The sequence below is a fragment of the Saccostrea echinata genome, unplaced genomic scaffold, assembly GCF_033153115.1.
Source record: "Saccostrea echinata isolate AGI-Se365-2 ecotype Australia unplaced genomic scaffold, CSIRO_AGI_Sech_v1 ptg000054l, whole genome shotgun sequence".
Taxonomy (NCBI): domain Eukaryota; kingdom Metazoa; phylum Mollusca; class Bivalvia; order Ostreida; family Ostreidae; genus Saccostrea; species Saccostrea echinata.
Window position 1 is genome coordinate 53,936,782 of NW_026889803.1, and position 24,551 is coordinate 53,961,332.

The window sequence follows — 24,551 nt, forward strand, 5'->3', positions numbered from 1 at the left end:
CCCATTGGTTACAGGTTGAGGTCAAAACCATCAAAATAAATGCAATCTTCAAAATTCTTCTTTACTTCTGGTTAAGTATAGTCAATTTGTTGGCATGATTATGATAAGCAATGAACCTTCTACCAAAATTCTGAAATTCGTGGCTCCTTGGTTCAGGTCTCAGAATGGGGGTATGTTCATTATATTGTGAAAATGCAATATTCCCCCATCTATTGGTTCAGGCCCCGGTCATATTGAAAGTAAATTACATCTTTGAAACATTTTCTTAATTACTATGGACACGTAGCAGGCAGATTGCCTGGTTATATTTAGCATGCAGCTAATTAACCCTGTGCAAAAACCGAAAAATTCATATTCCCCGGGGCTAGGGATCCTGTCCCATGTTGGAGCAAAGTTGGACTTATATATGATACTTTTATTATATATATACGGTGTTCATTTTCTTTACCCCTGAGCTTCTAGGAGACGAATACCCTGGTATGATGAATAATTCCAGATGGACCTTAAGTGGCCATCCATAGTCTGAGAAACTCGTCATAGGTGATCGTCAGGGTCGATGAACCTTTTGTTTAAGATTTCATCAGAAAACTTAAGAAATCTTAAGAAATCTATATTTATTCTATATTCATACCAGATGTTACCAAGTATTGAAGGATTATTAATAGCTCAATGAATTTTTCGATCGAGGAAGTTTAAGAAACCCAACGTCTTAAAGACACGTACACACTGGAAATTACTTTTCCTCTGATTAATAGGGAAAGTTGTAATTATTTTTGTCCTTGACGGAATTGTTTCTCGGGTAACCATTTGTATGTGTCTGTTTTACTCGGTAATCTGGAGACACTAATTATACATGTAAGATATATAAATGCTGACCTTCATCACGACCGTACAGAATGAAAAAAAAGTACTACATTGCACAAGCTTGCATTTTTTTTAAAAATTCATGCAAGCATTTTCTCTGGTATTTTCCCCTAAATAAAAGAAAATGTGCTTCTGGTGTTCCGCCCTTCTCTTACCTGAAAGGAGATTAAAAGTGGTAAGTTAAACAGCTTAAGATAAGGTACACGAGTAGAGTCAACAAGTAAAGAAAGATGGAGGAGACAAATATTGACATAACCAGGACAGGGGCTATTTTACTTCAACAGTGTTCTCAAACTAATATAAGATTGTTACCATTTTCCTTTCATTGTCTTAACAAACTGTGTGTTGTGCTTCGATCTGGCCTGTACGTGTACTTGCTCCGTTAGCTCCTTGACAATTCTTTCACATCAAGATGACAGAAATGGATTTGGTCATAATTCTTCTTGCTGTCACATTTGTTTGTTTGTTGTTGGCTGTTTTCCCCCAATATTAAGGACAGATTTCCATCGAATGGTTTGAAGTAAAATTTGAAGTTCGACTCACCCCCCCCCCCGCACCCCCCAGGGAGGGGGAGGGGAGTCCATTCAATCTCAGTTATCAATGCCTTTAATTCCATGTTAAATTACTTTCGTTTTCATTTTTAGCTCTACTGGTCAGAGACCAGAAGAGCTTATGCGATAGTAAGGTGTCCGTCGTCCGTCCGTCTGTCTGTCTGTCTGTAAACAATTTTTCAAAACGCTACTCCTCCTACAGTTTTGGTCTGATTTTAATATAACTTGGCACACAAGTAGACTACACTAAGATACACAATTTAGTGCATCGGTTTTTTATTTCGATGAACGGTGTTGCCATGGTTACTAAAAATAGACATTTCTGTGAAATTCCTTTAAAACGCTACTTCTTATACAGTTTTGGTCTGATTTCAATATAACTTGGCACACAAGTAGACTACACTAAGATACATAATTTAGTGCATCGGTTTTTGATTTCGATGAGCGGTGTTGCCATGGTTACTAAAATAGAAATATCTGTGAAATTCCTTTAAAACGCTGCTCCTCCTACAGTTTTTGTTTGATTTCAATATAACTTGGCACACAAGTAGACTTCATTAAGATACATAATTCTATTTATTGCTGCATGTTTGTTGTATGTACAGACCAGTAGAGCTACAGTCTCATCAGAGACTTCTGGTTTCCCATAAGAAGTAGATCTTGCTATGGCCCGAATGTATACAGACTTACATGTATGTCTTTAAAAATGTCAAAGAATTTTTTTTTAGAAAGTTGGTGAAAATGAACACTTCATAACATATTACCGGTATGCCTTTATCTTCATACGGTCAATAGTACTGTCTTCCCACCAAAAAATATTAAAATATGTGAAAACCTTCATTATATAATGTAGATTCAAGTTTATACAAATCATGACCCCGGGGTTGGGTTGGGCCACAATGGGGGATCAAAGTTTTACATAGGAATATATAGGAAAAAATCTTCTCTCAAGAACAGCAATACCTTGATTAATCATATTAATTTAGAAGCATCCTCAGGTAGATTCAATTTTGTTCATATCATGTCCTCTGGGAATAGGGTGGGGTTACAATGGGGGATCAAAGTTTTACTTATGAATACCTGGTATCATGGATTTTAAAAAAAAAAATAAAAAAAAAAAAATTCTTTAGAACAGCAATGTCAACATAAATCACATCCTCACGAAGTGTGAATTCAAGATTCAGGTTTGTTTAAATAATGACCCCCGGGAGAAGGGTAGGGCCACAATGAGATTTCAAAGTTTTACATAGGAATATATAGGAAATTTTTTTTCAAAAAATCGTTTTCTCAAGAACAGCAAAGCCATGTTAGTCATATTGATATAAAAGCATCCTCATGTAGTGTAGATTCAAGTTTGTTCAAATCATGACCCCGGGCAAGGGTGGGCCACAATGGGGGATCAATTTTTTTTTCATAGGAATATATGGTTTAAAAAACTTATACTCAAGAACAGCAAAGCCATGATTAGTCATATTGATTTGGAAGCATCCTCAGGTATTGTAGATTCAATTTTGTTCAAATCGACCTCTTGGGATAGGATGGGGCTGCAATGGGTGATCAAAGTTTCACGTAGGAATATATAATAGAAAAAATCTGCTTATAAAAAAACGGCAGGGCCATATTGACTTAGTTGAGCGTTAAGGTCCATTATCATTAATAAATTGAGAGTTGACTGATTTTATGAATTCATATTTTTGGGGGCTGGTTGGGGTCTAGTAATCAATGGCTACTCTGGAATTCTAATGGGATGCCTGTTCCAGACTACTGAAAAACATCTTTTTTTTTAAATTAAATCTACTAAAGCATGGGGTAGCATTCATGGGGTGGGGTGTAATACAGATTTTTTATGCCCCCCCCCCCTCGAAGAAGGGAGGGCATATTGCTTTGCTGCAGTCTGTCGGTCCACCAACAGTTTCCGTTCGTTTACTTCGCAGAGGTTGCACATAAAAATTTAATACAGATTTATCATAAGAATATCTAGGTCAATTTCTGTTTTGGGTACGATCGAGCAATTTTTCATAGAGTTATGCCCCTTGGACTTAGAAAATTCCAAATATTTGCAGTTTCCGTTCATATTCTTCGCAGGAGTTGCACATGCTGAAATGAAATTTGGTATACAGATTTATCATAGGAATATCTAGGTCAAGAATTGTTTTGGGTACGATCGAGCAATTTTTTACAGAGTTATGCCCCTTGGACTTAGGAAAATTCCAATTATTTGCAGTTTCCGTTCATTTTTTTCGCAGATGTTGCACATATATACTGAAATGAAATCTGGTATACAGATTTATCAAAAGAATATCTAGGTCAAGTTCTGTTTTGGGTATGATCGAGCAATTTTTAACAGAGTTATGCCCCTTGGATTTGGAGGGGGGCATAAGTGTTTCTGCTTTCACAAACATCTCCTGTTTACATAGACTCTTAACAAGTCAATAATCAGATTGTTAATTTCAAAACAGGAACATAATTGAACAGAGGTCTTTAAATAATAGAGAACTTTAAGTACTTCTTTGTTAAAGAGGCTGGGGGGTTGTGGCCATTTTTAGACTATATTGATCTCCTTTAGAAGAAGAGCTCCATATGAAGATATAGAAAATGATCAAATTTTAAAACTAAAATTTTTGAAATTTTTCTTTGCCAAATGATAGTTGACAGCTTAAGATATCATTTCTAACAAATTAAGTTAAATCTGGTGGTTAATTTGTTGACCCCCCAGCCTCCTTAAATGTAAACTTCACAGTACAACTATTTTTCTTGGAAGTGCCACGGTTATAGTTCTAAGGAAAACTCTGTCTGTAGTTTCCAGAACACACGGAAGTATTAATTGTTGTTAGTATTATGATGAAAAAGTATATGACTTAGATGTGATCATGAAAATTCGAAACAAAAAAAAGCATAACCGAGAAATTCATACAAAGTAAAAAAAAACAAAAAACAAACCATTTTTATCGGGGAAAAAACAACAGAAATCTTTCAGAAGTAATGTGAGATTTAAAAAAAAAATATTGTATTGAACTGGAATGCGGGTTTCAAGACCTTAAACTATGAACATACATGTACCTAGATAAAAATAAGTACGTATATCTTTTGAAATATTTTTGAAAATAACTGAAACAAGTAAAGAAAACTTTCACCATTTTAAAAAAAAAATATTTTACAAACTTAATTAAAAACCATTAATCAAAATAATTTTTTTCAAAAACCTAAATCTGAATATCAGACCTCATCAAAAGTCAGTAATTGTATAAAGTAGGACAGGTAAGCCAAGACATACCCTCAGTAAATCAGGTTTTCTCTTTTCGCCACCTGGTATTTCACCTCGTCTACTTTTTCTTCTTTAATACATGTATGTTTTGAAGTTCCCTCTTGCGGTAGTGAAAAAGATCCAGGGCTTAATATAAATATCGACCTCTTAATTCCCTCCCCCATATCATCCCCTCCCCCTCAATCCTTACTCCTCTCTTTAGTTCCTTCCTTTTACTGTCCCTACCAATCGTACCCCCGAGATACAGATTTATACTGATTTCCCATGGTAACCCCCACCCCAAAATGCCAACAATACTTTAAAATAGAAAGCGAATAATGTCTGATGGCCTTGTCTTTTTTTCGTCAATGAATTTGTGTTTGGTCCCTCCCACCCCCCTTCCCCCCAAAAATGCTTTAGACGATGCCAAAGACTGGTGACAAGGCCAGTGTAATAGACTGGTACCCTGACATTGGTTAACGGGCGCAAGCGCCCTAATTCCTAGCGGTAGCGACTGGAATCAAGGGCAGAGAACCAGTGCTACCAGTGTAATTGGAATCGGAACTTCTCGGATTTCTCCCACACACATTATACGTAGAGAGGGTGTGGAGTGCAACAACCAATCAGGATTCCACATATTTATATGCCTCTTTTTTCCTGTTGAAGGTCAAAACATTGTTGAAACACGAAGAGAAGAAGAGCGTCTATTTGTCACACAGTAAAAATCACGCACAGAAATCATGACTGATGTGAGTATATAATTTGATTTCTCTCTATACTTTCATTTTGATGTTTCATCAGTTTATTGAGGGATGTACACATAGTTGTGAAAACATACAGTGTGAATATTTGAAGTGCTCGTGTAATCAATGGAAGAATGTTGTGTACAGTAACACGTGGTCAATATCATGTTTTATGTTGTACAATGTGATCTGAACATTTTATGCTTGAATGATTGTGATTTTCAGTATAAACATTAGGGATTCTTTGTATTTAGTCTTGTGTAATCGATAAGTATAGGGAAAACAATTTAAATGATCAATAAATTCTTCTGGAAATTTTGTTGATATTCTGAAATTTAATGGTTCTTTCACGGCGTGTTATATATTAAAGTCTTTATAGTGTCAATAGTATAGTATTAATAAGACATAATATATATTCATACACTAGTGGAAGGACACGTCAATGCACTTATTTCTTTTGATGTGCTAGAAAATTTTCATTCAAGAGTCATCACTTAAATTTTTCATATTGACAGAAAGTAATAGAGATTGCATCATCAGAAAAGATTGTCATAAGAGAAGTGTATAAATTAAAGATATTTAAAATATTTTGTTCTTTCACCTTATGTGTGAAAGTCATTGAGGTATATTTCAGTCGGTCACTAGAATAAGAGTAATCCCCAGTTTAAATATTCAGGCCACGGTGTCCATGCTACAATAACGGCATTAACGGGTTTAAAGAATGAATTCTTAACCTCAATGACCAAAAATCATACAATCTCTTTACTGTTTAAGGCAGTAAAAGATGGCAAGGAATTTTTTTAATATCGGCTAGTGTCCACTATACAATGAATAGATGTGTCAGATCTATTGATTAAAATCCCAAATTTTATTTACACTCCATGCAGTTAGTAAATGAGTAACTGTTAGATGAAAAGCCAGATGATGCAAGCTGTACCAACAAATCTGATGTAATGAATTGCTTGAAGTTCATTGAGAAGCATTGAAAACAAAAGATGGCTGCTGCTTCTATCAATCAATAGTAGAAGGGAGCTTCTAAAGTCAATAACCTGTGATTGTCTGAACAGTGAGCCTCTGTTTTCACAGCTCTAACTAGTGTACAACTCAAAACAACAAGATGATGCAAATATAGTTGGCATACATTCACAGAAGAATGGCATTCTTGCACAAGAATCTATTACTGTGCTGTTATTCGTCTTGTGCCTCTGTTGTTTGTTATCATCTTGTGAGAAGAGACAAGCATATAAAAAGCAGAGCAGTATTGATTTTGTATTGGCCTAGTTTCTGCAAGTGCTAATAATGACAGTTGATGTTAATTTACAAAGCAACAAAGAGGAGTAGATATTATTCTGGAATACTAAAATAAATTAACAGAATTATACTGTTTAACTGATAAAATAAAGTAGGAATTTTAATACATGTAGATAATTTTCCATATATGTATTAGATCTTTTTCAAAAGGACTTCATTTGACATTTAATACACATAAAGACACTAGGCCAGCAAACTGAAGCAGTACAGAGGAAAAGAAAAATTATAAAGGTCATTGAGAAGCATGTTGAGAATGTTAGAAAAAGAAAAATGCTTGAGAGAGAAACTATAACAAAGCAGTGGGCAAATGAATAGAAAGCTGACAAAAATTGATTGATGTCCTGGTAAGCAGCTGACCAGTGTCACAGCAGTCTGACCGGAGCAGGACAGGCACTTTACTAGCATAGTGACAAAAGGACAAGGGTGAAAGCAGCAGGAAACTTCACTGTACTCAGTACAACTGATTTTGTAGATGATTACATTTTTTTTTTTTTAAAAAGTGTTAAGATTTCCCCCCCCTTGTATTCTAGTTTAAATGGTTATGTATTGATAAATTGTCAGTTTGTTTGTATAAAGTGGTCGAATGATGTTATCTAAAACAAGTTTGAATATTTTGTTTTTCACAACATTCATTGTATTTTATTTGAAAGATGTCATCCAGAATCTGAACTAGTATTTTCAAGTAAGGCCTAGTCCTAGATCTTTGTGATGGTCAGTTGTAGTTAGGAGGGGTTGGTACAGAACTCAGGGGGTGCTGATGATCCAAACAAAACAGGATCTGTCTGTAAACAAGGGGATGTGGGTACAGGATGTACGTTATACAGAAAATAAACTGAGTCTGTACATTCCAGTTAAGGGGGCGCAAGTCAGAAATATCGTATGGAAAACACACACAGTTCCTAATTCCCATCCTTAGTGGCTTCCTTATTGTGGCCCATCCCTATCGTCGATTGTTACACATTTCCTGCTAGAGAATAAACCCTAAAGTATTCAAGTAAATTCCCATTCATTGTAATGTATTTCTCATATGTAGTTTCCAGGATAGTATATGTACATTTAGTACTTATTTCTAGAGTGCATGTTACCTCATATTGAGTTTATCTGTACAAGTACACGTACACACTGGTGTATAACAATTCACAATGAGAAATGGAAAAAAGTTAGGAGTAAAGAGATTTACCCAGATTTTCAACAAAAGAAATCAAGAACTTTATTATTGGCAATATCACTGAAAATGTTTTTATTTTATTTAGAAGAAGTATGCATTATTTATTGGTTGTATAAGTACACGTACACACAGTTGTATAACAAATCACAATGAGAAATGGAAAAAGTCTTTAGCAAAGAGATTTAATTACCCAGATTTTCAACAACAAAAATCAAGGACTTTATTATTGGCAATATCACTGAAAATGTTTTAAAAATTTAGAAGAAGTATGCATTATTTAATGGTTAACATTAGGAGTGGCATCTGATGAAAACTTCAAAAGAATGCATGCTCCATTACTTCTAATGGAAAAGGCATGTGAGTGCTTGACACACTTGAGAATGATGTTTCAAATCCTTCAAATAAATTATTTATGAATATTTATGATGCTTTTGGGGGGTAGCAAATAAAACATGATTTGAGTTTTATGAGAATTTTTGTTAAAATTTTTATATTCACTTGAAAAGATTTTTGTTTGGTGACAGTGGTGGTGCTGAAAGGAGGGAAAGGAATTGGGAGGAGGTAGGGTAAAGGTGAGAGGGGGATTAGGAGGGGGTAGGGAAAAGGTGGGAGAGGGATTGGGAGGGGGTTAGGGTAAAGATGGGAGAGGGATTGGGAGGATGTAGGGTAAAGATGGGAGAGGGATTGGGAAGATGTAGGGTAAAGGTGGGAGAGGGATTGGGAGGGGGTTGGGTGAAGGTGGGAGAGGGATTGGGAGGGGGTTGGTTAAATGAGAGAGAAGAGTGATCCTAATAGTAGCTAGAAATCTAGTGCCAATGTTGTTTTATAATAGACTGATACCAAGTTTTATACCTCAACAAAACATTAAACATATATACCACTTAATAAATGTAGGCTGGATAGCCATAATAAATTAGCAGTGACGGCTACATGCCGGGAGATAGATTATTTGGATTCATTTAGAAGACACTTATGGGGCATGTAAGACTGTATTGGCGGTGATGTGAAGTACAAGGTCTTTACGGGGATGGAAATATTGAGTAAAATAAGGCATTCCTGAAATCAAGGACATTAAATTTCAACAAATAGACAGAACTTTATGAAATATGTTCTTTTCCTGCAGAATTTGATGAAAATAATCATGATTCCATAAATAGGTACCATGCTTAAGTAAAGTATATATCTATTGGGAAATGAGGAGGAATTCCCAAATTTATTGTATATTTATTTATAAGCAGAAAATATATATGTAAAGGATTTTAAATCCTATCTTTTTTGTTACGTCAGAAATTCTTGTAAATGGAATGTGATTGTGTACCGACTGTAGCAGGATATGAATTCTGTCCAAAAAAGATTTGATTTTCTGAGATAAAACTGAATGTCCACAAAAACTTAGAGGACTTTGAGCGTATCTTGGGTATGAGGGTATTCCTCTAAGATCTTAAGGGGGTAGTTTTAAGATGTTTTTTTGAGGTAAAGTTAGTCAATGGAGTCTCTCAATCAATAATGACCTTATCACCCAAGGATATCAGTCTAGCTATTCTTCAAGGTTTGATGTACGATGACAAGGCTACTATAAGTCAAATTTAATAGCCAAGGCTGAATGAATTTTAGTTAGGAGGGACTTCACATTCTTTGTTTTGCGGGTATTTATTGTAAGACAAGAGGATGCAGCATTGATTTTCTTTAGGCATTGGAACTAATTTTTTTTGTGTGTGTGTTAAAAGTTGTAGAAAGCAGTTCATTAGTGTGTAGAGGGGAGAATACCCCAGGGCTAACCCAGTGTAACACTGACTCTGCCCTCATGAACTTTTATAAATAGTGTAAGTCTAGCTACTAAAAAAAATTATGGATGTTTGTAATATTTAAGTTTATGTTTGTTTAAACTTTATTTTGATGAGAAAAAATGTGGAATGAACAAAAAATGTGTGTACATTGATGATTAATGAGATTTGAGTGGGAAGGTGTAAGGTTTAGTTATACTGTATCTACAGAACAGAAAGATGAATGTTTTTTTTTAAAATGGATATTGTAAGTTGTGTTAAATCCCTCGTAATAGTATCGGTAATACCCTCCCTAGGTCAATAGGGGATCAGGCTTAAAGATTAATTATACCTAGTACTCAACAGAATTTTTTAACGTGGACTTTGTACTATAACCCTATATTTTAACCTATTTAATCATATATATCTGTCTACTGTTTTATTAATGAGCAATTTATGTAATTACTCTTTGAAAAGTAGGACAAATTTATGCAAGGTTTGACCTCTGATCTGTTTATGTATGGAATTATGTCAATTAAAATAAAGAATATTACATGTATCGACAGCTACAGAATTCCTATTGATGCCACACCAACTCAGAAAACTGGCTGAGAATATCAAATTATTGCATGCAAAACAAACTGTTCATATGAAACTTTTGGTTTTACTGTAAATACCTCAGTCATTATTTACGTCAGAAAACATCTAGACTGTTTTTCACAATAATTTGACGTCAGCCCTTTAAGTTGTGGGAGCGTACAATCAATATATAATTGTCATCTATTTATAGAGGAATCCATCCATTTTTACTACGTTACTGAATTGCTTATTATGGATTTGTTGGTGCTCAATGATTGCATCAACAAACAAATGAAGGGCATGCACCCAGTGACTGTGTGCATAGGCTTGGTTTAATCTGAAAAGAATTACACATTTAAGCATGCATGTTTTTTAAATTGATTCTAAAGGACATATGTACTAAATGTAGGTGGCAGATTTACACTTGCCATAAGTGGGTATGGTGCATACAGGGACAAATTTAAATAATTATAGATTATTTTTAAATCTTCAAACATCATTTCTTTAAAAAAAAACTTCCTGTGGGTAATTAGGGTTTGATTTAATAGTAGTTTAAAGGGTTACTGGGACATTGTTAGAAACTTGCATAATTCAAATGGAAAGGAAACAATTCTATTGACACAGTTGATTTTATTTTTCTGTTTATACAATCTTGTTCAAACATGTTTTCAATAAAAAATCATGCAACTTGTGTTAAAACCATTGATTTCCGTGAGCTTATTTGCCATGCCCTAGTTTTCCTTGAATTCTCAGTTAAAACCGAGAAAATATAAAAGGGAATTCCATAAGAGGTAGTAAACATTGTATAGTATTGGACATAAATTCCTTTAATACAAGTATGTATGAAGGAAGAAGGAAAAACAGAATGTCCAATCATGCTTTAGAAAACATTCCTCATTGAAATGCACCTGTTTACCTTCCTGTTTAGACATTGGTTCATTATTCTGATCCAAAAAATGATTGATTAGTTAAAAAGATTCATATCCAACATTAAAATTTTTAATTTGTTTGAAGGTGATGTGAATTTTCTCTTGTGACACATTGTTTGAGTGTTCCATTGGAGAGACTTGGAGAGTTCCAAACACATAGTGAAGACACTCTTTATAATATGAAAATGTTCTCTGCTTTGAACCTCTGTTTTATATTGGTGTTATGCTTGTTAGAACAGATCAAAATATTAAAAAGATAATTACATTTAAAAAAAAAAAACTTTAGCCAAGTTTGGTACCAGATCTAATATATTGGTTCTTTTATGTCAAGGAGTTGTACTCTGACATTTACCCATGTATAGTTATTGTGATAAATACAGATCTATAACCAGGTTCCACTGGGAACAATACAGTCCTAATCAAGTCCAGTTTACATGAATTTTTATGCTGTCCATGTGTACTTGTGTATTTTCACAATTTTAAATACATGTATAAGTAGGGATGTCAATTTTGTCAATAATTCATATTCGAATATTCAAGAAAGTATTCGAATATATTCAAATATTCGGTAAAATACCGGTAAATAAAATCTGGTTTATTTTAAATATGCATGATCCTACTCTCATGAAAGGTTTAGCGTAGGTATTCTAATATTGGAGTAAAATTGTGTGAAGGCTTTTGTAGATGTACAATAAGAAATTCCACTTCATATTTGTCAATGTTTGAAATAAATAATTGATTTAAATGTAGAAAAATATGATTTTAACAAATTTAATAAATTTATAGTAGCTCCAACTGAGGAACCATTCATCTTATCAAAGGCAGGATAGTTGTATACTGTTTAGATTTCAATACGTGTAATTAATTACAATTATCAGTCTAATAAAAGATATGATTAAAATCTTTGATAAAATATTTTAAAAATATAAACAAATATTTCCATAGACAATTTCCCTAGGTAATTAATTAATTTACCGATAATGAATCTAAAATTCAGGAGTATGTACAACCCGAGATAATCTAGTAATTTACACATTTATTCTGAAATTGAGCCCTTTACAATATTTATAATTACAGACTAATTCTATCAGACACTCATTCAATGATCAATTGATAAGTATACTCTTCACGTCATTTAGACATTCTAAGGTTTTCATTTAATCAAAATTTATTAATCACTATTTCTTTTTACGAAATCTGTTAAACACCGCATATTCGAATCTTAAATTTATATTCGAATATCAACTCATCGAATGAATATTTGAATGTTCGCTGTTCGAATATTCGTTGACATCCCTATGTATAAATAAAGAAATTTGAAAAACCCATAAATAGAAAGAATTTATCATGACACCACAAGTATGACCTGGGTTGTAATCATGTGATGACTAAGCAGGCATCAGTTGTAAAAGGAAAAAAAGTGATACTCTCAACTTCGAAAGGACAGAAAAGTTGTGTTATGCAAGAAATTTTGAACCTGAGATGATGTCCTTCAGAAATCATTCACCTGGTACCATAAATTTGTAATACATTAGGGGGAATCTTAATGGTTTACTTTTCTGACCAAAAATGTATTATAACCTTAGCAATCTCAAATCCTTCAATATCTTGAAGTTTTTTCTTGGCCCCATCAATTTCAAGATAACAAGGTTCAACTGTATAAAAATCCTTCATGTATTAAATATAATGCCGTTTCCTTTTGTTTTGCAGAGAGAGGTGAACTACACGTGTTATTTACTATGTAGTGTGTTCTTCTGTGTATTTGGGAACTCGTTCCTATACGGTTACAACATCGGAGATGTCAACAACCCTGCAAAGGTATGTCAGAATTACTAAGTGAACAAGCAGATTCGTAGTAGGTAAATGTCAGTAACCAAGTCAGGAAAGAGAATAGTTTTTGATAGACGCAATTTAAGCAAGAGTTATTTCTCGTTGGTCGCCATGTTGGAGGTCAGCATGCACAGATTCTTTCATAATTCAACCAATTGAAGCTTATTCTGAGTATTGAGATTTTTCTGACAGATAAATATATGATTTTTTAAGGTCCTCTTTCATTCTTTGTTTGACCTCCAGGGTTGTGACCAAGGGAAATAACTTGGAGGGAAAATACGTCATAACAAAAACTATCTATATCTTTGTCTTAAGGTTACTAACGAAAGCTTGGTCTATATTACTTTTTGTGTCCATATGTATGTTTACTCAGTGTTGGGATACAAGTACATAATATATTAACAACCACCTTAACATTTTCACCAGTAGACAACATTCATATAGCATTTAAGTTCATATTCTAACATATTGTCCAGAATTTTCAGGGCTCTCGATTCTCTATAATTGAGGCCGTTTAAAGGCCCCATTCCCAATTCAAAAAAGGTACCATTTCCCAATTTAATGTTTTAATTTTCCCAATTGGTCACTTCCCCAAATATTAAAGAACATTTAGTAAAATATGTAGTTCCTAAACTTGTTATTCATATTTCTTTATATTACAAAACAGAAATTTAGTTGATAACAACCACCAGAAACTCAATATATAATGAATTTAATGGATATTGTCTAGTTATGATTTTCCCTAATTTCCTCAAAAGGTTGCTAATTTTCCCAATTTTCACGGCCCTGGCCCCAGTCCCAAAAACTGGTGTGAGAGCACTGATTTTATATATGAACTAAAAGAGAATTACCGGTACAGTAAAAAACGGTTATAGTGAAAACACTTGTAATGAATTTATGCTTACAGCAAAGTGATTTTCATTCCTTTAAGTTTTAAAACATATTGTGAACTGAAGGGATATAACGAATTATGTTTATAACGAATCAATATTGTTGGTCCCTGGCACTTTGCTGTAAGCGTGTTTTACTGTATATATATACCTATATGATATTGTTCTTAAACAGACCTGACTTTGCGATGTATGCATGTGAAATTTTCTGGAAATCAGAATTGGTAATTATTTCTTCACAGATCATTCAGATGTTCTATCAAGATGTACTTACTGACAGGGCAGGAGGACAACCTATGGGTGAAGCGAAGAACAACCAAACTGTTGTAGCTTTAGGAAACAACAGTTCTGACGTGAACACATCTTACATCTTAACTCCTACAAAGAACAATACTAAAGTTCATTATTTGGACTATGAGGCCCCTAATGAAGTGGAATGGCTCTGGTCCATCACAGTGGCCATTTTTGTTCTCTTTGGAATGGTTGGTGCTTTTATCTCCGGAAAATGGGCTGACTACTTTGGGAGGCAAGTTGACAATTATGCTGGTTTTAAAAGCTAGAAAGCTGTTTATTGAGAGAAAAAGAGAGAGATAGATCTTACAAAGACAAAGATCTAAATTTCTTTGAGGGTACTTTTGCCGTAGAATTAAGAATTAATGTTAACAGTGTTGAATTCTTGTAAACAGGAAGAGGGGTATGATCCTGATCACATTCATCATGTTTTTGGCCGCCTTATTTGGAGGAATTCCCAAGATTACCAGATCCTTCGAAGTCCTCATTGTCCACCGAGCCCTTGTGGGATTGCACTGCGGTAATTTTTGTTTAATTTTGCACATTTATCAATATCAGTACATAATTATATTAATTGATTTCTGATTTAACGTCAAAATTTATGACTTGAATTTTGAATCTGCCCACTAGTTTAGAGTGCTATATAGTTTGTACATTGGTGTGATTCCATAGATTGAGAGAGAGAGTGCATAGGTAGCATGCATGGACCTATTTTATATTTGAACAGGTTTGAATGTCAGTCTTGCCTCACTATATCTGGCTGAGATTTCTCCTAAGAAGATTCGTGGAGCCATTGGTACTTGTCATCAGCTGTTCATCACCGTTGGTATCCTGTGGTCCAATATCATGGGTGTATCTAAACTCTTTGGTAAGTGTTAGGGGTGTAATGATATGAGTGTATCATGATATACTGTGATACACTGAGACTGTACCATGATATATCACTTTTCATATTTTTTCATATGAATTGTCTCTCTGTTCCAAAACTGGAAACAATCTATCACAGTACTAGTAGATTATTTCTTTAAGTAGTAACTTTTATAAACTCTGATACAAAATGATATTAAAGAGAATGATAACAATTCAGTAAAGAAAATCACCTTAGTAAGGTTCAAATAAAAAGAAATAATCTAATGTACACATACTTGTCAGAGGCCAAAAAAAAAAAAAGATACAACCATGCGGTCTCAGGAACTTATCATTATTACAGGTGTCTTGTAGTAAATACATTCAACACCAGGCTAGAACTTTTATTTCATTAGAATCCTTATGAAATGAATATGAAATACTGAAAGAATTATACAGACACAAATTTTTTTATACCACAATAAAATTGCTTTTTTGTGTACATGTATTATGATATATGGTTAATTGTTACACCCCTAGTAAGTGTTCTTTACTCACAAAACATATAGATTCTCCATAAGACATATTCTCAGCAGTTAGAATGCTTTATTTTACTGCAGTGAAGTTAAAGAAGACTTTCCTACCATAAATGGAATATGTAATTTTATATTCAAGCATTAATGAACTGACAACATCAGCTGATTTTCACTCCATGCTTTCTGTCATGCTCCCTCTACTGTGTATGCCATCCTCTGCCATGTTATCAATTGTACTCCATTGTTTTACAGGTACTCATGAGCTCTGGGAATGGGTGTTCATCTTTAATGCTGTCCCAGCCCTGGTCTGCCTGATTGGTCTCCCGTTCTGTCCAGAAAGTCCCCGATATCTCCTCATCAAGAAAAACGAGGAAGAAGATGCCAGAGATGGTGAGGCTTAGTCTATTTGATAATAATTAAAGCTTTAGCATTAAAAGACAAGTGTGAAGATGTTGTTTACAGCTTCCACAATGGTTCTACTGCCATAACAGTGTAATGGAGTGTGCTACTAAATAAACATGTCTTTTATCTGCGAAGATTTGCAGATAGGAAGTAAAGTAGGCTTTTCTTGTAAATTTAAGTATCTTACATTTTCAGCATTGAGGAAGCTGAGAGGTTACTTTAATGTTGAGTCTCTTCTTATGTTTTCAGCATTAAGGAAGCTGAGAGGTTACTTTGATGTTGAAGATGAGATTGACGAGATGAAAGTGGAGGCCCGTAAATCTCAGAGTGTCCAGTCCTTTACCCTGAAGCAGCTCTTGACCACCATTGACCTTCGCTGGCCAGTTATCATTGCCTGTGTTCTGCAGATTTCTCAGCAGTGGTCTGGTATTAATGCTGTAAGGGAGATTACTCTTTCTAGTAGCAGATATTAGAGTTTAGTTCCTACTCAACAGGGTTACAGAACATTTTAGAAAAAAAATCAAAATGAAAAAAAATATTTTTGGTTTTGTAGATGGTTAAGACGTCCTGTCTGTTTTGTAGGTGATGTCCTTCTCCAGTTTTATGTACAAGAATGCTGGGGTGGAGAAGAGTGTAGTAGAGTGGGTGGTATGTCTGACCAGTCTTATTAATGTACTCACCACCATTGTAGCTGTCCCTCTGATGGAGAAATTAGGTCGACGCCCACTTCTGATTTATCCCATGTGTTGTATGGTTGTCTCCTTCATAGCTCTCACAATCTTCCACAATCTACAGTACGACCAAGATCTACAAGTAAGTCTGCATTTAGATAAAGTTGGAGGTACATGTAAGATGAATATTATTATAATTGTTGCAGTAAGAATTGAAGGAGGAGATTGCATTCATTGATAATGTAAGGAGAAAGTTACACTGAGAGAAACAAAATATCTGCCTTTATCAAACCCATATTGTACATTTGTTAAAAAATTGTTCGATATTTATGTACAGGGTTTCAATTCATGTATTTTCCTTGTTGTATATTATACAGCATCCTTACTTTTGCAGGAATCTCGGGGTGTTTTTGCCATAATTGCTATTATTGCCATGCACACTTATGTCATTGGATTTGCCCTTGGACTGGGTAATTATAACATATATGATAAATAGAAATAACTACTCTATAATTGTATCATAATTAGCAATGGGACATTTTACCCTTTGATAATACCAAGTACAGGAATAAGCAAAAAAAAGTTTTCCGCTGAAATTATGTTGTTATCTGTTCATTAGTAATGGCTTTATTTCTGTATATTTTTCAGCTTTACTTACTACATTTAGAAAACTTGATTATATCAGGCTAAGTCTATTTAATGAGATACAAATGTCGAATTTAATTTCTCACAGGTCCTATTCCATTCATTGTGGTGGGAGAAATCTTCCGACAAGAGCCTCGGGCAGCAGCCATGAGTTTGTCCTTGACCTTTAACTGGGTCTGCAACTTTATCTTGAACTTAATATTTAGGTTTATGCAGGTAAGACTTTCTTTATGTTCAAGTATGATTGATTGGAAAAAAAAGATGGTGCAGAAAAATGAGAGATGTATCTGTATTATGTATTAAATACTTTGGAATTATTATATTTTATTAGGATCAAATTTTGTGGTTTAGGCAAAAAAAAAAATACAATTTTGCTGACACATAAATTTATATCCAGTTATCTTGTTTTATTCTATTTAGTTAAATTTGTCGTCCCTTGATCAACTGATTCTGTGGTTTGGCTCAACCACAAAAATTTCCTGTTCATTGATAAAAAATGAAAACATGCCACAAAGAAATTGCCACTTGAATGTCTTTTTTTTTTCAATTTAAAACTTGATTCTCTTGTATAACTTACAGAAAGCTATGCTTGGATATGTATACCTTCCATTTATTGGTATTCTGGTGGGAGCTATTCTTTTCATCTTCTTCAAAGTACCAGAAACAAAGAATCGGACATTTGATGAGATAGCAGCCACAATAACCCGTGGAAGAAAAGCCAGGGAACCCTTTGAAGATGGAGAAGAGATGCAGAAAATGAATGAAAAATCTTAATGCTAGAGAAATATAGGAATTAAATGAGGGGTCATATTTATTTATTTGATAAAAAGAATTCTTCAACAAAGGGCAATTACTGTTAAATCTTAGTTGTGACTTATTGTTAACATGTGGTAATAACAAAATACAAATGTCACAAATGTCAGTGTAGCATGATTCAGGAGTAGTCATCATTTTAAGTTTTAAAAATTTAAAAAAAACAGAAAAAAGGCAACTTGAATTTCTGTTGGTGCTTACCTAGAACATATTTAGGATCTCTGAAATGAACATATCAAATATATGTACCCATAACTGCTTTATTAAAGTTAAATTTACACAGAAGAGTTGCAAAATTTTAATGACTATGGTTGACTTTATAAGTACATGTTATATACTAAGTTGAAAGATAAAGAGTACACATTTGATGTTAAATTTCAACTGAAAGTTCATTTGGAAAAAATTATGTTTGAATTGAATATCACTGTATTGTAAGGGTTTTACAGTTTTGTGTTTAATTTGTTTACAGAGGGTCATTTTTATTTATTTTTGTGTTGGTGACCTCACAAATATAGATTTTTAAAATGAATGGAAGGATGACTTGGTGTGGCAGTCAGAGTTCTGCTAAATAACAGACAATGGGTGGTGAATCTGTAATTTACGGTTGCAGATAAAAACAAGAATGAAATAGTTAATGTTTTGATCTCTAGAAGATTTACAAAGAAAAATGATTTTTCTTCATTATTCATACATGTAGTTATAGGTACCTGTCAGAGAAATTAGTTAATATTTAGTTTCATGACAATATTTGTGTTTATTAGTCTAGTACGTACGGTTGGTGTAGTGATAAGCTTGTTTAGTTTGCCATGTGTGGTCCGAATGCCTGTTTTCTTTTTTTGTCATTTCCAGAAGAACTTGATAATAGGTTGTGAAAATGCATAATATCATCACTCCATCTCAACCACATGTGCATTTCTTTATGGATCCTTCTACACTTATACTTAAAAATCTAACTTTGTGGAAGGGGGAAAGGAAAAAGGTTAATTCTTTATAGAGACTGTGAATGGCCAACATGAAGGTCAAGGTCTTATGTGAGGTCAAATGTCAAGATAACATTGTGTCAGGGGTATGGTGTGTAACAAACACATTCTTGAATAAGAATTTTGGTCTGCATGCAAAGGAGAGGAAAAGTTCCAGTAAGACATTCTTTAAAGGAAGTGTACAGGGCAATTGTTTTACAACTGTGTATAAATGTGTGTAGAGATAGTGGTTACTGTCTTTAACACAAAATGAATGTTTCTTTTTCCTGCATTTAGAATTAACATGTAAACAATTCCCTTTGTGTAGGGCACTGAAATCATTTATACACTATATGTTTTATTTTGAATAGTGTCAATGTCTTATTTATATGCATGTATCTAACAGTCTAGGGCTTTCTCACAAGTTTGCCAATTGTTCAGTGCAGCTACATGTATGAAAGAATAATGTTGATTGATTTTGTTTTGCATGCTTTTACCTGTCCACTTATTCTTAAACCTCAGCAGCAGAGGATTCTAATTTGAAATAGATAATCATTCTAAGCATGCTGGGAATATTTTAAACCACAATTGAGTACATCCATAACAATATTGCAAAATAAACACAGCTAAATAATATCTTTCAGCTTCATTCCAATTACGAAAGCTAAGAAAAAGTCACTCCAAAAACTTAGCAAGAAATGATACCATGTGATTTTTTTCTCATTTCCATATTAGTGTTCTTCTCTGTATGAATTTCATTACATTTTTATTATTTGTTATATATTTGTGAGTGAAAGCTTCTCTTTTTTCTCAGTATCAAGTCAGTATCAAGCAGCTTCATAAAATTTCAAAATTTGTTTGTACATGACAGTTTTATTAGGTTGGTGCACTTGCAATGTAGATAGTTAATTCATTACAAGTGCTTCATAGGCTATTTTGTTATGTATGTTTTTATTTCATTTTTTATCACCTGTCCTTTAAGTATTCTTCTAAATAGTGCTTATTTTTATCTTTTCTATTACATATATAAGCATATTATCTTGTTATTTATTACTTCTTTACACTGGTACATTTTGTATTAAGCATATTTCGTTTGTAGAAGTGATCATGGAAATATTTTCCTATAGTGTCACAGACATCCTCAAAATATTTTTTGTTGGGATTTGTTAGAGCTATAGTTGTTCTTTATACAGAAAAATACATGCAAGTGCTTTGTATTCATTTAGTGCTATTTAGTTTATTTTTGGAAAAGTAGATTTTGGGGAAAAGAAGGCCATTTCTGAGAAACTTCATCTGTATACTAAGAGTTTTTACCCTTCTGTACAAGTAGTCTCCCTTTTGTTATCATCCTCAATGGTGAATTTAAAACTGGACTACGTAACAAATAACACAGAAATTTGTGAATTATTAAGGAAGAGGCTAGATGATCATTTTGAATTTGAATGAAAACAAAAGGAGCAAAAATTGCCCTTAATTAATAAGAAATATATCATAATAAATGATAATACAACTGAAAATTCATTATGTACCAGTATGTACATGTACATATATTTTAGATTAGTCAACAAAAGGGGCAAAAATTGTTCATAATTCATATGAAATATATCATAATAAATGGTAATTCATGTACGAGTTTAAATGAAAATTCATCATGTACCAGTACTTACACGTACATATATTTTACATGTAGTTAGCAAAGTGAGCCAGAAAACGACGTAATCAATCTTCTTCACTGTGAAGAAAACATTGAAGTTTTCGTTGATTATTTCTTGCTAAAATATCAAAAGGTTTGAATCAAATGGAGCCAGTATTAAACCCCTCCCATTCCCCTGTCACCCCTCAGGTTTACATTAACTGCCAGTCTTCTTCTAGAGTTTATGTCTACCCATATGTTCAGATATATACTTGCTCTGTTGTTGTGTTGTATACAATGGCTCGATCGTTTGTTATTTTAAATATCATGAGAAAGACATTAATATTAGTGGAAATTTTTAAATTTGTACATGAATATTGAATTATTATTAAGATACATGTACATGTAATTATGTAATACATTGTTTTGATGAATTAGAGTTCAAACATTTTCTATAGTAATCAATGATACCAGCTATGTCCATATAAATGCATAGAATACATTTTATGTCTGTGGCACCAAACGTAGGGCGGCTTAATCTTGTGGGTGCTCCTGTTAAGCTTGGGTGGCAAAGGTCATAATTCAGAGGTCAAAGAACAAATATAAATTGCTACCATAGGAGATGAACTGTTAACTAGTCATGTAAAGTTATTTCATGTTCAATTGTATGAAAAGAAGCCAAGGATGAATGAAGTTAGAATTACTCTTTTGAACTAAAATGTTAAATATAAATTCTTCTGAAAACTACTGGTACTGTATGTAATGAGTAATTGCTCTGTAAATATAAATTCCTCATGTTCAATTGTATGAAAAGAAGCCAAGGATGAATGAAGTTAGAATTATTCTTTTGAACTAAAATGTTAAATATAAATTCTTCTGAAAACTACTGGTACTGTATGTAATGAGTAATTGCTTTGTAAATATAAATTCCTCATTTCATCCAAAAGAGTGTGAAATTTTATTCTATTCTATTGTGTGAAACCTTGCGTACAGACTTTCACAAATACAAAGGTTATTTCTCTTTGTGGGGTCAATCAGCACAATCCATTGTTATACCCCTACTAAACAGTCCCTATATAATTTCTTACTTTAAAAAGTCCAACAGTTCGACTGTTTTCCCTGAGTTTCAGTCCAGGAACTGTTAAAATAGACTTTTAAAAAAAGACTGTTGCCCACTGACGTCAAATGGAGCTAAATTGAGTTATCTTTTCCTCAATTGGCAAACCTCGGCTGATTCAGGTAACTGTGAGTTAAATGTAATCAGCCGAGGAGTGTCGAGTAATTTAAACCTGTCGTTAAGATAAACAGGAGTGGCCGATGTTCGTTTTGCTGCGGCGAACAAAGATGAAATCCAGGCGATACTTGAAAATATATAGAGACAGTAAGAGTACGAAAAATATTTTATTTTCTGTAAAATTTATGAATTTGATTTAGTAGGAGTATAACAAAACAGTTGTTGACAGGAGTCTCGGAACAGTTGAACTGTTGGACCGGCATGCAAGCTGTTGCCCGTGGCCTACAGCCTTGGGCAACAGCTTGCACTCCAGTCCAACAGATCGACTGTTTCCCTCTACCCCAATCAACAACTGTATACTGTTTTCCCTCTATAATGTTACCAACTTGATGAGACAGTGTCCAACAAATTAAATCTATAAGCATACCATCATTATGTTTTTTCTTTCATGCCCCATACCTTGGCAGTATGGGAACAGTACAAAATAGTCGGAAAGCATCAAAGGTTTAAAATATTTACAGGTGAGAACGTAGTGAGAAAAATTAGCATTATACCGACAAAGAGAAATAACTCCTTAATATGTGAAAGTTGTCTATTGCCCTAAATAATTCAGGGATAAATTTACTGAATATAACTTAAATGTGTGGGTATATTTTGCTTTATACTGTAGTGCAACAATAAAATCTATAAAATACTTGTGTTTTATTTTACTAGATGAAGTACAGGAGAAGTCTGTGTCTACTCATGCATTTACTTCAAAAAGCATGTGGTTCTCGTTTATATTTTCAGGGAGCTAATTTTCATGCCCCACTTTAAAGAAGGGAGGGCATATTGCTTTACTGCTGTCTGTCTGTCGATCCACCAACAGTTTCCATTCATTTTCTTTGCAGAGGTTGCACATACTGAAAGGAAATTTGGTATACAGATTATCATAAGAATATCAAGGTCAAATTTTGTTTTGGGTACGATCAAGCAACTTTTGACAGAGTTATGCCCCTTTGGCTTAGAAAAATTCCAATTATTTGCAGTTTCCCTTCATTTTCTTTGCAGAGGTTGCATACTGAAACAAGATTTATCATAAAGATATCTAGGTCAAGTTCTGTTTTGGGTACGATCAAGCAATTTTTGACAGAGTATTCCCCTAGGACTCAGAAAAATTCCAATTATTTGGTTGGGGGGGGGGGGGGGTAAGTGATTTACAAACATCTCTTGTTTTTTAAAATAAAGTATTAGATAAAAGTAGCAATCTTTCAAACCCTTTGCCATTAATGGTACCTGGAAATTTACACTTTTAAAGTGAATATTGGAGCTAAATGCCACAAATGGTTTAAATCTTAAGAAAATCTGCTAAAACTAGAAATATGCCCATAGGACATGAATGCCCCGCCAAGTGTACATTAGTAATGCAACACGAAATTTGTATTAATGTATGAAGTTTGATGAGTACATCTTGAATAGTTTCTTTAAAATAGAAATTGAAATCCAAAAATTGGATATAGATGATAAATTCTCACCAAATTATGTACAAGTGTATAAGGTTACATAAAAATATCTTAGATGGTTTCTTTGAAACTTAGCAAAATGCAAATTAAAGAAAAGTAAGGTCAAGGTCACAGGAAAGTACAAGGTCAAAAGTTTTGATGCAGTTGAATAGCTGTCACTAATATGTATCAGCATATTTAGCTTGATAAAAATATACTGATGAGAGCTATCATCTGTATCAACATTTTTTTACCTTGACCTCGCTTTTCTTAAATTTGTGTTTAGCTCAGTTTTGAATAAAATAATTCCGGAAGGTATTATCAAACTTCATATGCTGACACATACTGAAAAGTCACAGTCAAAAAATGTTGATGCAATTAAAAAGCTAACATAGTATGTATCAGCATATGAAGTTCGATTACACATCTTGAATGGTTTCTTAAAAAAACTGAGCTAAACACTAACATAAGAAAAGTGAGGTCAAGGTCAAAAGAAAAATCAAGATAAAAAAAAGGTTGATGCAGTTGAATAGCCTACATCAGTATGTATCAGCATATGAAGTTTTATAAAAATATCTTAAATTGTTTATTTAGAAATGGAGCTAAACCTTAATTGAAGAAAAGTGAGGTCAAGGTCAAAGGAAAGGTCAAGGTAAAAAAAATGTTGATGAAGTTGAAAAGCTAACATTAGTATGTATCAGCATATGAAGTTTGATAACACTGATTTGAATGGTTTATTAACAAGAGGTCCAAGGGCCTTAATGGTCACCTGAGTACAATACAACAATTTAGAGGATCCATAAACTGATAAATGAAGCTTTGTTGCCCAAAAGCAGGAAAAATAGTATGATTAGCATCAACAAGATAATCTGTCTAGTATCTATCTGCCCCCCCTCCCCCCCCCCCCCCCCCCCCCATTTATCACTATTCCCATGCAGACTATTAACAAAATGTCTATTATTTAACCCCATATTATTACTTCTCACAATGGCCTCTCTTGGCCTTTGAAGAACATTTAAAAAGATAAATTATTTTTGTCTCATTTTTATTCATCTATTATTTCCAAGTCATTAAAACTATGAAATTACTTTTTTTATTATACAATAAATTTTCTTGCATAATTCTCTTATTCTATTAAGCTTTCAAATACATTATTTACATTGAATAA

General features: G+C 33.5%; 1 protein-coding gene across 1 annotated transcript; it reads left to right on the plus strand.

Annotated features, from left to right (window-relative positions):
* The first annotated feature begins 5,309 nt into the window (after window positions 1-5,309).
* On the plus strand, window positions 5,310-22,596 carry LOC133172314 (solute carrier family 2, facilitated glucose transporter member 1-like). The gene is made up of 11 exons (XM_061307176.1): window positions 5,310-5,408; window positions 12,863-12,970; window positions 14,115-14,402; window positions 14,563-14,683; window positions 14,891-15,031; window positions 15,798-15,935; window positions 16,197-16,384; window positions 16,530-16,760; window positions 17,013-17,088; window positions 17,352-17,479; window positions 17,843-22,596. Exons 1-11 carry the CDS (start codon window positions 5,400-5,402, stop codon window positions 18,035-18,037), a joined length of 1,623 nt encoding a protein of 540 aa, XP_061163160.1. The 5' UTR covers window positions 5,310-5,399; the 3' UTR covers window positions 18,038-22,596.
* The last annotated feature ends 1,955 nt before the right edge of the window (window positions 22,597-24,551 follow it).

Coding starts and splice junctions, on each gene's coding strand:
- LOC133172314 (XM_061307176.1), top strand. Junction 14,684..14,890: donor CCTTGTGGGATTGCACTGCG/GTAATTTTTGTT, acceptor ATATTTGAACAG/GTTTGAATGTCAGTCTTGCC. Junction 15,032..15,797: donor GGGTGTATCTAAACTCTTTG/GTAAGTGTTAGG, acceptor ATTGTTTTACAG/GTACTCATGAGCTCTGGGAA.